Source organism: Schistosoma haematobium, chromosome 1 (assembly GCF_000699445.3).
Source record: "Schistosoma haematobium chromosome 1, whole genome shotgun sequence".
NCBI lineage: Eukaryota > Metazoa > Platyhelminthes > Trematoda > Strigeidida > Schistosomatidae > Schistosoma > Schistosoma haematobium.
Window position 1 is genome coordinate 70,489,802 of NC_067196.1, and position 16,217 is coordinate 70,506,018.

Sequence of the window (16,217 nt, forward strand, 5' to 3'; positions counted from 1 at the left end):
TGCCGTTCGATCAACTCTAATTCACTCAACTCATTGTTCGCGCCTTCTCCATTGTTAGGTAATTCCCCGAGTTAAATATTGAATATCTATTTTCTGAGTAGTCTCGTGTTCACAGCTTTGTGGATTGTGTGGCTATTGTCCAATGCCACTACAGGACCATGTATAAGGGAGGTGCTCATGGGCTGTTTGATGGCCGAATGATTCCTAAGTCTATCATATGGTTGAACTCGTTTTTAGCCAACCCCATCTTTTCAGGAGCTAGTCGGCGCGCTTTCGAGAATGCGGGTGGTCCTATAGTCGTGATGTGATGTGCAACATTGATGGTCACACATGGGAATTCCGGTTGCGTTCGGTATATCTCGGGGTACTTACCGGGCATTTGTTGGTAGTATGGATGGTATGCCTTACTGTGACTGGGTGTTATCTACAACCAGAAAAAGAAGTGACAGAAACAGACATATTAGTGTTTCCGTCTACTAACCTCCGTTTGAGCGTATTGATGAGTAAATCATGAAGTTGTAGCAGGTCTATACCAATGGTTGGCATAGAAACGTCTGGAACAACGAAAATCCAGTGCATGGGTTTGCGTAAGCCCACGTTAAGATAGACGTACCGTTTACCATACGCGGCGATCGGTTTTCCGTTTGCCGCCTATAAGCTTAAGACTGGTTTGTGCAGTCGGTCGTTAGAAATCGCTGGAAGAACGATAACTTCGACGTGGTAGCGAACTTTCGTAACCCCATCAGTGACATATAACGGGCAGCTATGTTCGCCTTTTACAGATATAAAACGGTCTATAATTGGCAACTTGATATCACACAGCCAGAGCTTGTTGATGGGACGTATATGGTTATCTCCGTCAAAATGTTCTGAGAATTTGAGCTATATCATTTCTGTCTTCATCTTCCAATCATACTAGATGTAATTCCATGATCACATCTCTTACTGTTAGCTAATGCTTCTAACATTGATTTTCAGACGAAACACAATGAGAAATATGCCTTTCTGTAGCCGGGAGTGTGTCTCCTTCATTAAGATGCAGAGTTCAAAGAACAAACAATCCAGCAGTATTTGGACGTTCGAGTTTTGAAGCGTCAAGTTTGTATAAAGCGTTACGGCGTCACTGAGTAATCTAATAACAAACTTAGTCTGCTTCGGGTACGTTGCATTTCCTAATATTTTCCCAATTTTTATTAATGTATGTGGCCTATTTTTTTCGTACTTCGACTCGAATAGACTAAATTTGTACTCGTCTCATGATTCATGTCTCGTAAATGGAGGACATATGTCCGTATGTACATATGTAATAGTTTCATTGACAAGCACTGGTAAAACTTCATCACTTTCTTGTTTCAATATATGGCACTTCATCGTATTTAGTCGTCGGACTAACAGGTATTTGATTTCCGCATGAAGTACCTCGAAAATACTTCGTTGAGGTCAGTAGCTACCACATAATTTCCAGTCTTCAGTAATAAGGATATTAGGTTAATGAACCTGTGTTAATCCTAGCAGTTTGCCTTCCAGTGAAGGTTCAGACTTGAAAACGTTCATTGATGGGACTGATACCACTTGTTCAGGTAGGGAGTTCCATTCATTGACCACTCGATGAAAAAAACGGAATACCACTTTAAGTTTATTAGATCCCTGTTTGTGAACCTTCTTGCCATGACCTCGGAAATTATCAGTGCTGGATGGAGCAAAAAGATAAGACTAACACCCAGATCGTATATAAAGATACAAAATACCAATAAAAGGTCACTTCGTATCCTACGATTCAGATTCAGATTTGTGTAGTAAGGACAGAAGGCCTACGACCTATGTTATTCCTTTTCTAGTATGCTTCTGTGAGTGTCCAGTCTTCTCTTGAAAGAGTCAATTGAAGGTGCGGACACCAGTGCTTCGGGCAGCAGGTCCCAAGTATTGATGACTCGGTGTGAAAACCTGTATGTCACGGGTATTTTGTTCGTTCTTGGCTTTTCTACTCGCCTGCTATGTCCTCTGAAATGTCCCGATCTAGTAGGAAGAAAAAGTTAGAATAAGTTAGGTCCAAAATCATTTCTCAGTATTCTGTACATCAATATTAGATCTCCCCTTAATCTGCGATAGGACAGAGTAATGAGGTTCAGCTTTTCAAGCCGCTCTTTGTATGGCAAACCCCGGAGTTCTGGAATTGTACGGGTAGCTGCCCTCTGTACTTTCTCTAGGATATCCGAGTCACCTTTTAAACAGGAGCTTGCAGCCTGAACATAGTTCTGAAGCTTAGTTCTCACTAAGGATGTGTATACTGGGGTGAACATGGTAGTATCCAACTTATTGAATGTCCGTTTTAAAGCCTAGAGAGTTCGACCTCCCGGCAATGGGCCGTGGTCTTAAGATCATGACTCACTGTCACCCCTAGATCCTTATGAGACCGGACTACGGGTAATGGCACTTCCCATATGTTGTACCTATTAACCTTTGAATCCCCAAAGTGCATGTGAAGTATTGATAATACTATCCCATCTGATCATTCATGGAACCATGATTTTTTAAAATGAGAATGCCATCATAGCAACCGATGGTTAGAGACCCTGAATGACATGGTTCGAAATCGCTTGCAATAGCGCAAGTGCATCCATTCTTTGTGTTCTCCCAAATTCTAATCTTCTGGATTCTCCTTGTATCTTTTTTCCTCTTTCCAAATATATTTCATTGTATTATACTCCTTGAATAGCATCTTCAAAACCTAATCTTTCCGATTACTGCTTATACTCTTACCGCCTCTACCACTACGGGATTTGAATCGACATCTGCATCTCTGTGCTAATGTGGTGTGGCAACTCGAACTGATGTACGTACGTACGAAGTTCTACGTTGTTACTGACTAACTGACTGACGGGGAACCTTTGAATCCCCAAAATGCATGTAGACACACTTTACCGCGTTGATAGGTATCAGCCACTCTTTAGACTAGTTAATTATATTATTTAAGTCTGCCTGAAGAGCACATGCGTCTGTGTCTCCAGTTATTACTCGCCAGATCTTTATATCGTCAGCGTATAATAACATTGGAGACTGTACTATACTTGGAAGATCATCAACATACATTATAAAAAGTAAAGGACCTAGGACGTAACCTTGAGGTACTCCGCTAAGTACTGGTCTCGAGATGGAGCACTTGGAATTTATTCTTACTTTCTGTCTACGACCTACTAGGAAATCCTTAATCCATTTTAAAAGAGGTCCGGCAATACCAAGGTTTTCCAACTTCAGGAGCAGTCTGTTAGTTGGCACCTTGTCAAAATCATTACTGAAGTATATGTAGACAACATCCACTGAGTTCCCGTTGTCTAGCGCCTTTATCCAAGATTCCCTTGCTATAAGGAGGTTCGTTGTACAAGATAAACCCTTTCTAAAACCATGTTCTGTGTTTAGCAAGTTATTGGTTTCCATAAATGTCATTATGGTCTGTTTGACTATTCTTTCAAATATCTTAACTACAACACTGGTGAGGCTTACAGGTCTGTATTTCGATGGAAGTTGTCTTGGTCTTGTTTTATGTATGGGAGTGACGACTGCGTCCTTCCAGTCCATAGGTAACACACCTTGGTCAAGTGACATATTGAATATCACAGTCAGTGGGGCTGCGATATATTGTGCAATATGTCTCAAGATTTTGGGGTATAGTCCATCTGGTCCTGTTGACTTTTCCATGTTTAAGGTGCTAAGAGCCTTAAGCGCATCGTCTTGATCGAAGTCCACGGTGAGCAGGTGGTTTGTTGACTCTTTATTTTGGTCTGTTTCTTTGTATAGAGGAGGTTCCTGAGTGAAAACTTCCCCAAAATAGTCAGCCATAGCCTCTGCTTCTTCCTGATCTTCCTCTATCATTTCAGATTCATTCCCTTCTTTAATTGGGTTGAAAATCCAATGGTGCATCTTTGTTCTGTAGTTTATGTACGAGAATATTCTCTTAGACTGCTTGGGTGCTGATTGTGCCAACTGCATTTCATACTCTCTTTGAGCTTCCCAAATTTTAGTTCCATCGTACCTGCTGTGCCAAGACTGATAGCAACACTCCGACATTTTTTCTTTTATCTGAGTAAACGTCGAACATCCCGGCCTATCCAGGGATGGCCGTGCTTCTTCTTCTTTGGGACTGTCCAGGGTATGTATGGTTGAGTTACCCGATTGTATAACTGCCTGAAATGAGTCCATGCCTCTTGTACTGATGCCCTTGAGTCAATTCTCTAGTTTTCAGCCGATGCTTTGGAGTTGATTGCCTCCATATCTGCCTTCCATATATTAGGACGGGCCGGCGCAACTGTTTGATAGGCAATCTCAGCCATGAATTTGAATAATATGACTGCATTGTTACTTCTCCCTAGTGATGGGAGGAAAGTCATTTGACCAACGTCATCACCGTGTGTGAAGACTAAATCTAAAAGAGAAGAAGAGTTTCTTTAGTCATATATTGTGGGGTTTCTAATGTGTCCGAATAAAGCTAGTCCAATTGAGGTTCCTAACAGTTTGCAACCGAATGACGTAATAGATGACCCTACTTCTAAGTTAACCCAGTTTACATACGGTGCATTAAAGTTGCTTACTACAAGGCTTTTACCCTTGTTACACCAGGACTTATGTTTACTAAGGAGAAAATCATCTACTACACATTCTGGACTGCGACATACTACAACTAATTCAATATCCCCTGTGGTTTAATCTATCAGCCCTACTGGATAAAAAACCAGTCAACTTAATTTCATTATCTAATACTTCTGACGTTAACCAAGTTTCTGAGACAGCAATAATATCTTATTTTTCTTTATCCAACATTGACTTGAGCTCCGCCATTTTATATAGTAGGCTGCGAGCATTTGTGTAGCATACCTTTAAGTCTGTGGAGAACTTTCCCTTACCACCCAGAGTAGTTTTGGGATCGTTTTTCTCCGAACTTTTACAATTTGAAAACCCTTAAGAACGAGGTTTCTTTCACCGTTTCAGCGACGCTCATTTATTTCCACTTCTGCAGCTCGTCTCTTAATACGATCAGCTAGGCTGAGATCCTCATGGACATATATTCCGGATCCAATCAGTTTACGTGAATTACTTAGAATCAGGTTCCTTTTTTCCATCGTGTTGAATGTAACCTTCAGGAGGCGGTTTTTCGGAGGACTTTCGGAATCCACCTTTTTTCCTATTCTATAAAGCTTACAAATACTGACTCCTGAAATTGTATCTGGGAGTAGTTTACTTAATGATGTCTTAATATGATTGAGATCGTGTTCAAATCTCTCCTTTGGTTCTTTATCTGAAGATTCTCTTAACTTATGAAGAATGACTGACCTTTCAGAGAGGTCTGTCTTGACATGCAGTGGAATTTTTGTTTCTGATACCGTCTCTTCCAGTGACTTGCTAACCAGCTGCGTTTTGTCTACAGCTCTTTTCTTCTCGTTTCTTTTTCTCTGTACTGAAGTCCATCTATCATCACTCAGGACAGCCACACCGGGACTATTTGGAACGGTGACAGTTTCATCCGGGTCTTCAATTTCCACTTAAGGTGTATGATTACCAATGTCAATATCAACCAGCACTTCACTCCTCGTTAGTGTTAACGGAGGTTTCACTTTCCCGTCAATCACAGTCGGGTGTTTAGCGGGTTCGGTAGCAGCACGTACTACACTGACACATTCTTCACCGTCAGTGCTCTTGCTATCAGCGCAACCGCCATCATTTTTCTTACAGGCCAAAGCCAATAGGCTCATAGCCTCCTGGATTAGTAACTTCTTATTTGTACAGCAAAACATACAAAGCCAATGCGAGTTAGGCTTCCAGCCCCCAATGCCCTGGTATGGCCGAGAGTGGGGTGGGCCCGCCCTCCCTCTCGAAATGCTCTCACACGGCCACGCGTATACAGCTTCTGCCAGGGAAGTCCTACTCACTGCCTTCTCGTGGCGGGGGTGTTGTTTACAAAAATGAGAGGACGAAAAACGAACGTTCGGCGCTTTAACCGGATTCCAGACCAATGGTGCACATGGGCTCCAGTATCCTGTGGGAACAAATGGCGTATGAACCAATTGTTGGTCACCGGCTACCATGGGACTGCATCTCCTCACGATGCTCCACTGCCTTGTGGATCAGACCTTTAGGTCAAAGGCTTCGGGTGTGCCCTCCTAAGGAAACCACTTGCTTCGGTTTGGGCACCCGGGCAGTATCACAGCCCACACACACACACACAAATATGGTGTGGCGCATATATATTTGGTGCCCTCTTGTACCAATATTTATGTGTTGAAATAAAATAAAAAAAGGTTTCGAGCATTTTTTGTACGCCGTAGGACTTAGACGTGTACACATCTTATGGTACCACTTTTTACATTCATCGCACTGCATTCCTTCCTCAACGGGGAACAAGCAGTTTGGTTGTCCACATTTATAAGTCTTACTAACCACTGTAATTTGATTAAAAAGGTTTAAAACACAATATGATCACAACGTGAACACGAGTGTCAGTCAATGGGTAAAAAAGGTACCACAGGACAAAGTTTAGCGAAAATTTCAAACCTTAACCAAAGTACTCTTAGTTAAAGTAGACCAAGAATGCTTTTTGGTGCAACAAGTACACAAAGCAAGGATAATCACAACAAGTACAAGAATCACTGCCCTTTTTGGAACGAGCTCCAAGTACGATACCATAAGGGGAAAAGGTTTAGGCTTGTTAAGCGCTGATCGTAAGGGAGTTTAGAAAGGCCGTTCACTAATTTTACTCTCACACACTGAACACGCTCAAGTGAGTTAGTATCCTTTATCAGATATGGGCTAGCTGCTTGGATACAGTACTCTAAATGTGGTCTTACATAGGTGAGATATGAAGTTCGAAACATCTCGTCAAAGCATTTGAATGCTCGGCGAAGTGACCATAACGCACGATAACCTTTGGCACAAGCTGCGTTGAAATGCTTAGTTGTTTTCAAGTCATGACTTATTATTACTCTTAAGTCTTTATGTTCTTGAACGCATGAAAGAGATGTACTATCAATAGTATAATAGTAACTATTACAGTATCCGATGTGCATGGGCACACTCTTCCCAGAATTAACTTCTAAGCACCAACCCCGAGCCCATCTAACTAATTCGTCTAAGTCAGCTTGAAGATCAAAATGATTAGCCTCACTTCTTATTGTTCTCCAGAGTTTGACATCATCCGCAATGTCGGCAACTTAAGCAATAGCGGTAATTCATTAACGTAAAGAAGGAAAAGTCGGGGACCTAAGATGGTACCTTCGTGTACACCACTTTTGACCGGCTTGCATTCGTATAGCGTTCCACTGACCCTCACTGTCTGCGATCACATAAGAAGTTTCCTATTCATTCATATACAGCACCTGTTATTCCGAAGCTCGGAAGCTTTTGCATAAGACCTAATTGTGAAACTTTGTCAAATTTATTATTTATTTGAACACATAAATATTGGTACAAGAGAGCGCCAATATATATGCGCCACACAAAACAATGAAAATTCGAAGAGAAATAGAAAGAAAAAAAAAACTAAGGAACGCAAAAGAAAAGGAGAACAATGACGAAGAGATTGGAGTAAGGTAGTGTGGTAGTAACGACGGAACGAAAAGGTACAATCAGAAGAAATCTTTCAGGTAAAGGAGACACAACCACTTTTTAGAAAGAAAGTAAAAGAAGGTTACAGCAGGATCGCCACTGGCTTCTATTCTGAGCCATATCTGATAACGTCTCTAGCCACTGTGTAGCACCATCTCTCGGACCCCAACCAAGGAGTCGTGAAGGACCAACACAAGCCAGTCCTTTGCAGCTTTCTTTCATACCACGACACCATGTCATGCACTGACCACCTCTCCGCCTCTTCCAACCAGTCCCAGAGTCGGCAAATAATGCACGACGTGGAATTCTCTGGGACGACATTCGGAGAACATGTCCAAGCCACCGAAGTCGGTGTGTCAAACGCTTTTCTAAAGTCTGTAAATATCACATCGACAGACGGAACGTTATATAGGGCTTCTGTCCAATCTTCTCTCGCAGTAAGTAAGTTAGTCAAGCATGAATGCTTGTTACGAAACCCGTGTTGCTCAGGAGTTAACAGATTGTGTGAATCTATGTGACTTAGTAACTTAAACCGAATTATCTTTTCAAGAAGCTTAACGACTATGCTGGTTAGACTGACAGGCCGGTAGTTGGATACGATCTGTCTCTGACCGTCCTTAAATATAGGACTGACTATAGCATCTTCCCAATCTCTAGAGAGTTAAGCGAGTGAGACGGATATGTTGAAGAGCGTCGCGAGTGGTCTTGAATTAATGTCCGCAAGAGATGACAGCACTCGTGGATTTAAAACATCAGGACTTGGTATTCTACAAGGTTTGAAGCTAGCGGTCAATGGAAGAACGGTTTCCTCAATCACATGTTCAGATTCTATTGCTGGTATCTCGGTGTAATTGGGACAAGTATTTGTAACAATACACGTGGAGTAGACTTCGCTAAAATAGTTTGAGAATGTCTCAGCTTTTGCCAGATCTGATTCAGCTAGTAAATCTAAATTTTCATGTAATAGTAATGGGAGAATACCGTCACTATGTTTTGTTCGCCGTTTAACGTACGAAAAGAATCGTTTCGGACAAGTACGGCTATCATATGCCAACTATCGTTCGCAATTAGTACGGGATTTAGCTATGGTCTTTCTACATATATTCCGGGTATTTTTATATTCACACTTAAATGATTCGTGTTTTGTTAACAAGAATAAGTCCCAGAAGTGTTTCTTACGCTTCAACAGTTTCCGGGTTTCCTTATTAATCCATGGAGGGCAATGTGATAGCTTACATGTTGACCATGGCATAAACGGTGATGTTGCGAACTAGAATGTAGCCTTAAACTTATTCCATTCGTCTTCGATCGATTTATCCGCATCGACCGACCAGTCAGTCGAGATAACCCAGTCTCTAATTGCCGGAATATTATCTAGCCAGATATTGGGACGGGGTGAAGCAAACACGAATTGTATATCATATGTCCGAGACTTAAAATATAACGTGATCACTATTCACCAGTGGGGGGGGGAAGGTGCTGAATGTCGATGACATCCTCACAGTGGTGTGTGAGGACAAGGTCCAGCAATGACGGGTCATGTTCCAAGCCAATATGTGTCAGTTTTGCGATGTCCATCTTGTTGTGTTAATGAGGTATGGCAACTTGGACCGATGCATATATGTGCCTGGTCCTACGTTGTAGCTGACTAACTGACTGAGTTTTGCGATACATTGTAGGAGTGTACACTGAATAATGGTTGACAGAAGGTCGCTATCGAAACCCCTCACCTGGAGCTGTAAGCTCTATCCAGTTGATATATGGTGCGTTGAAGTCTCCAATGATGAAACAACATTCTACCTTACTCCAAGAGTAGATGTATCTTAAGATAAAGTCGTCACAAGACAACATGGACTACGGTATATTCCTCCTATAGTCACTAACGCGTGTCTAGAATTAATTGTACAACATGCTACCTCACATATACCACTAACATGAGCCTCCAATAGAATTGATTGTATACGAGTGACCCCTAACATAACATTATGCCTCCTCCCTTGCGACTTATAACTCTATCACTTCTAATACAGATGTAGCCTGCAATGGTGGGAGAACAGTCTATATCTACGGTAAGTCAAGTTTCTGTGTTAACAATTATATCAGAACTTAATTCATCCACCATCAAACTTAGCTCGGACGTTTTGTTTCGAAGACCACGGGTGTTCGTGTATCACACATTTAAGGTGTTTTGGGAATCATTCCTTTTACCCATACAAATCTCGAAAGCTTTGGCTTCCAAGACCTGACCACCCGAAAACCCTGAATCGTCAGGTTCTTTTGGCCATTTAGTTTTTGAGTTTTTAGCTTCGTAAAGGCATTTTTTCACTTGATTCGATCCTCAAGCGACCAATCTGGTCGGATACGAATATTCGAATTACGAGTTTTGTATGTGTTATTCAATATTACGTCTCTTTCATTGAAATTCCCGAGTACCAACTTCAAGACCCTTCTTGGTTGGGTCTGTCCTCCAACCCATTTACCGAATTTTATTACTTTCGTGATATGTACCCCTGAAACCTCTTCTGACAGTACATTTCTGATGGCAGATTCCACTAACTCCAGATCGTGTACATGTTTTTTATCAGGGTCATTGTGTTCTGGAACCTCTGGGTTCCAAATAATTAAACTAGGAATGGGTTTAACTTCTCTGCAGGTGTTCATGGCTTTCGACTGTGATGTCAAATCCTACCTGTTAACTTCTGGCAGCTTCGTCAGTCAGTCGGCTACAATGTAGGACCTGGTACATATATGCATCGGTCCAAGTTGCCACACCTCATTAGCACAACGAGACGAACACCGGATTCATAGAAGTAGCTACCGTTAGTTTTTCTTGTAACATAGTTGTGGGAGTCGAGCGAATGACTCATGACAATGTTTGATGAGGTCAAACTTTTCCCATCTACGATAGGGTTAAATACTATCTTACATTCGGACTTTGGCGGAGTAATTTGCAACTCAGAATGTAAATCCACCAAGGACTTTTCAACTAAATGGATTGTTATTTTAAGCTTACACCCACTCCTCCATCTCATTTAAGAGATTTTTCAAACGAGACCAGTCTTTATGTAAACGCCGTTGCTTCGGTATTAGCTAATTGTTTGCTTGTAGGACCAGTTAGTTTATCGTGGATTATATTTTATAAACTCATGACAAATACTGGTAAACCTAAAAGACTGAGTATTGCATGCTAACTACCGATCTCCACTCATGGTAACAGAGAGTTGGTTTTAGGCCGGTTTTCGCGTGCAGAGTTTTTAGTGTTTTGATAAAACCTTCAAACATTCTTTGGCACTGAATCCTAGATTACGACTTTTTCTACTGAGTTTAAGACAGAATGGACGTCAAGATTTGCCGGTTATTGGCTTATAATAAGCGTGGTAGTGTTCTAGCAATTATCAGGGGATGGAAACGTAGTCAATACATATACTACATACGTGGAAAACGGGCCTGCCCATCACGAGTTTTTTCATGAGCTTTGCATAACTTGCGGAGTATAACGGGTGCAACAGTTTTAGGGGAATGAGAGGGAGATTAATGCCTTAGCAATTGTTGCTCAAAGTATGTAGGTCTCCGTCAAAGATAAGGACAGTGACCGCCTCATTCCAAAATGTTATTTCACAATTAAGTTGTTGTATTCAGTTAATCTTCTGCTAATTTGAACTTTATTTATGAAGCTAAAGAGGAAAATGTAATCAAAGTCTAATGGTACTTCTTAATGATAATGAGTCATAAAATATACATCAAAACTTACCACATATAAGTAACATCTTAGTTAAATTCGTCAAAAATACCAGACTCATTTGTTGCAGTTCTGAAACTACTGATCTTATTTCAGTGTATAAGAAGACTTAAGAGCAAATCATGTGTGCTATTGTCATATTTTAGTTTTGTTTCTACATGTTTTATTTTATTTATATATACTTTCTAGCTGACGTGAATTTAATGGAATCATCTAATCAGGTTTTATCACGTTTTCTTGTATTTTATTGTGATGACTTAGTAGTTAAAGTGATCAGCTTCCAACAAGCAAGTCTCAGGTTTGAATCAGTGTCCATCTACTTCGATTTGAGCGCACTGGGACTTTCACTGATTCTTATAAACAGTGTGACTCATAGTTGACTACTTAAATCTGTACTTGAAAAATAATTTTCCATAACAAGATGCTTTGGATTCTGTTTATAGGTTCTAAATTTATTTTTTAACATTAGTGACTCATTACATAATACTCATAACTTTGGATAATCCGTTGTACGCCGCATTGCAGGATAATGTCTAATAAAGGCAAATCACAAGATGAGGCTCTCAATAATGAAGTATGCATTCAGTTATCAGTATTTCAGTCACTTAATTCAGAATTCAAAGTCAACAAATTCATTCTATCATGAAGAGAATTCTGTGAAATTGGATGGAAGTGCTCACGATCTTTTACAATTCCGAGATTGTTGTGAATCATTACGCGAGTTCATAAAAAATACATGGCAGCGTAAAAAATCACAGGAGAAGGTATATTGAATACACTTACCTGGATAATGTTTTCAGATTAATGCTTCGCAGTTTGCCTTTCTGATGATATCTATCAAGGAGTTGAACAGAAGAACTCAGTTTAGGATTCGAAAATCTCGAGAAATAACTGCAGAGGTAACTTGAAGTTGTGCTAAGATTACTTCATATTTTAATTCTAACAGAATAAGAATAAAGTGGATCAGTTGCACTTAGGTTTGCAGAATCTTTTATATGAAGTCGCTCACCTTGAAAATGAAATTCAAACATGTTTAGAATTTAGGTGAGTTCTATATTAGTGTTTGCTTATCTACTACAATAGGTCTCTACATGAAGATATAAAATTAATTCCGGTAGAAGAGTTCTATGAGAAAACTGGGCGCAAAGTAGTTTTTGCTTTGCATTTTACAAATTTATAGGTTGGAAGCTTATCAGAACATCAGGAGACTTTGGAGCGTCTTCATTGGGAGCTTGAACAACGAAAGGCGTAATTTTCTTTTTATTGAATAGTTTAATGTATTTCAGTTTATCTGACTCTTGTGATAAACTAAAAAGTGCTGTTGAATCTACTTCACAAACAATTAAAAAGAAACGGAATTATTTAGCTAGTTTTGGTCCAAAGTTGAAGGATGTTGCTGAAGTAAGTTGTTTATTTACCATATTGGAGTTTATCAACTATTTTTAGAGTACTTTAATTATCCAGGAACTAATGGACTTACCATTTACCAACGAGAATGAACAGTATAATTTGGCGTTTCTTCTACCTTCACCACTGTACATTCTGTATTCTCTCTTAAAGTCATACATATCTATGTCAGGTAGTTCAGAAAACTTTTTTGAGTTGGATGAATTTTAGTCATTCCGGAACCAAAAAGAGGGTAGCATATTCAGTTATTTGGATATAATTTAGTAACCATACATTTGTTTGTGCTTTCGACTTTGAGATGTAATGGTGACGATTAGTAATACTATTTGATTGTTTAAACAGTAGTAGGTAAGACGGGGTTCGAACTGGTAATATTACATACCTTGTTCAATTATCGACTTAGAAGTATACTATAATAATGACTATGGGCTACTTGTTAGCCAATCTAAAAAGTTTTTAGATTTAACACTAAATTAAAGTGGCTAAATAGCTTTTATATGATTAATGAACCCTTACATGTTACATGATTTATAATAAAAAGCGGAGGAAATTTAAGTATTAGTAATTGGGTTGTGGTTGTGGATAAAGATTAAGGTTTTCATCACGAACTGAACTCAGGTATAATCCAATGATATTCTGCCAAACTTTTGTTTCTAAACTTATAAAAGCTAGGCTGGAGATTTGGAGCTGGGAGTTCGAGTGGGAAAATACTTTTTAGCTACACAAACATCCTTGACTGTGAATTACTTACTTACTTACTTACTTACTTACTTACTTACTTACTTACTTACTTACTTACTTACTTACTTACTTACTTACTTACTTACTACTTACTTACTTACTTACTTACTTACTTACTTACTTACTTACTTACTTACTTACTTACTACTTACTACTTACTTACTTACTTACTTACTTACTTACTTACTTACTTACTTACTACTTACTTACTTACTTACTTACTTACTTACTTACTTACTTACTTACTTACTTTACTTACTTTACTTACTTACTTACTTACTTACTTACTTACTTACTTACTTACTTACTTACTTACTTACTAACTCACCTACTTAATTACTCACTTACTTACTCACTTCAACACTTACTTACTTACTTACTTACTTACTTACTTACTTACTTACTTACTTACTTACTTACTTACTTACTTACTTACTTACTTACTTACTTACTTACTTACTTACTTACTTACTTACTTACTCACTTCACTTACTTACTTACTTACTTACTTACTTACTTACTTACTTACTTACTTACTTACTTACTTACTTACTTACTTACTTACTTACTTACTACTCACTACTTACTCACTTACTCTTACTTACTCACTACTTACTCACTCACTTACTTACTCACTTACTTACTCACTTACTTACTTACTTACTTACTTACTTACTTACTTACTTACTTACTTACTTACTTACTTACTTACTTACTTACTTACTTACTTACTTACTTACTTACTTACTTACTTACTTACTTACTTACTTACTTACTTACTTACTTACTTACTTACTTACTTACTTACTTACTTACTTACTTACTTACTTACTTACTTACTTACTTACTTACTTACTTACTTACTTACTTACTTACTTACTTACTTCTTACTTACTTACTTACTTACTTACTTACTTACTTACTTACTTACTTACTTACTTACTTACTTACTTACTTACTTACTTACTTACTTACTTACTTACTTACTTACTTACTTACTTACTCTACTTACTTACTTACTTACTTACTTACTTACTTACTTACTTACTTACTTACTTACTTACTTACTTACTTACTTTACTTACTTACTTACTTACTTACTTACTTACTTACTTACTTACTTACTTACTTACTTACTTACTTACTTACTTACGCCTGTTACTCCCAATGGAGCATAGGCCGCCGACCAGCATTCTCCAACACACTCTGTCCTGGGCCTTCTTTTCTAGTTCCATCCAATTCTTGTTCATTTTTCTCATGTCTATTTCCATTTCTCGGCGTTATGTGTTCTTTGGTCTTCCTCTTTTCCTTCGGCCTTCAGGATTCCATGTGAGGGCTTGTCTTGTGACGCAGTTGAGTCATTTCCTCAATGTGTGTCCTATCCACTTCCAGTGCTTCTTCCTGATTTCTTCATCCGCCGGGATCTGGTTCGTTCTCTTCCGCAGTACGTTGTTGCTAATAGTGTCCGGCCAATGGATCTGAAGTATTTTGCGTAGACAACTGTTAATAAACACCTGTATTTTCTAGATGATGGCATTCATAGTTATCCAGGTTTCTGCCCCATACAGTAGAACTGTCTTGACATTTGTATTGAAAATTCTGACCTTGATGTTGGTTGACAGTTGCTTTGAGTTCCAGATGTTCCTCAGTTGTAAATATGCTGCTCTTGCTTTGCCGATCCGCGCCTTCACATCTGCATCAGATCCACCGTGTCCATCAATGATGCTGCCCAAATATGTAAAGGTTTTTACATCTTCCAAATCTTCTCCGTCAATTGTGATTGGATTGGTGCATTCTGTGTTGTATCGGAGAATCCTGCTTTTCCCTTTGTGCATATTGAGACCTACTGCTGCTGAGGCTGCTGCCACACTGTTCGTCTTCTCCTGCATTTGTTGTTGCGTTTGGGATAGAAGGGCCAGATCATCTGCGAAGTCCAGATCGTCCAACTGCATCCTAGATGTCCATTGTATCCCGTGCTTCCCTTCAGATGTTGACGTCTTCATGATCCAGTCGATCACCAGGAGAAAGAGAAAGGGTGAGAGTAAGCAACCTTGCCTGACACCGGCCTTCACTTCGAACGACTTTGTCAACTGTCCTCCATGCACGATTTCGCAGTGTAATCCATCATATGAACTCTGTATGATATTGACTATCTTCTGAGGCACACCGTAGTGTCGAAGAAGTTTCCATAGTGTTGTTCTGTCCACGCTATTAAATGCCTTTTCGTAGTCAATGAAGTTGATGTAGAGTGATGAATTCCATTCAATTGATTGTTCCACAATGATCCGTAGAGTTGTGATTTGGTCTGTACACGATCTATCCTTACGGAATCCTGCCTGTTGGTCACGAAGTTGGGCATCTACGCAGTCCTTCATCCTGTTTAACAATACCCTGTTGAAGACTTTTCCCGGTATTGAGAGGAGAGTGATGCCCCTGTAGTTATCACACTTGCTGAGATCACCTTTCTTTGGTATTTTGATCAGATGTCCTTCTTTCCAGTCTTATAGTACTTGTTCCTCATCCCAAATCTTATTGAAGAGAATGTGGAGTATCCTTGCAGTTGTCGCTACGTCTGCTTTTAGTGCCTCTGCTGGAATGTTGTCCGGTCCTGCTGCTTTGCCACTCTTGATTTGTCTGATGGCCATGCTGATTTCTTCAATTGTTGGTGGGCCAACATTGATTGGGAGGTCCGTGGGTGCTGCTTCGTTGCTGGGTGGGTTCAGTGGAGCTGGTCGAT

At 39.5% G+C, this 16,217-nt stretch overlaps 1 protein-coding gene across 2 annotated transcripts in view; it reads left to right on the forward strand.

The window, feature by feature from the left end:
- The first annotated feature begins 992 nt into the window (after positions 1-992).
- Positions 993-16,217, forward strand: part of THOC5_1 (THO complex subunit 5) — a 34,326-nt gene continuing 19,101 nt past the window's right edge. The window contains exons 1-9 of one of the 2 annotated variants that reach the window (XM_012939398.3): positions 993-1,158; positions 11,802-11,906; positions 11,947-12,096; positions 12,133-12,231; positions 12,279-12,376; positions 12,416-12,479; positions 12,513-12,580; positions 12,619-12,733; positions 12,779-12,911. In XM_012939398.3, the coding sequence (XP_012794852.1) occupies positions 11,862-11,906; positions 11,947-12,096; positions 12,133-12,231; positions 12,279-12,376; positions 12,416-12,479; positions 12,513-12,580; positions 12,619-12,733; positions 12,779-12,911 (772 nt within the window). In that variant the 5' untranslated portion in view covers positions 993-1,158; positions 11,802-11,861. The remainder of the gene's footprint in view (positions 1,159-11,801; positions 11,907-11,946; positions 12,097-12,132; positions 12,232-12,278; positions 12,377-12,415; positions 12,480-12,512; positions 12,581-12,618; positions 12,734-12,778; positions 12,912-16,217) is intronic. The other variant, XM_051209571.1, reaches the window with a different exon arrangement.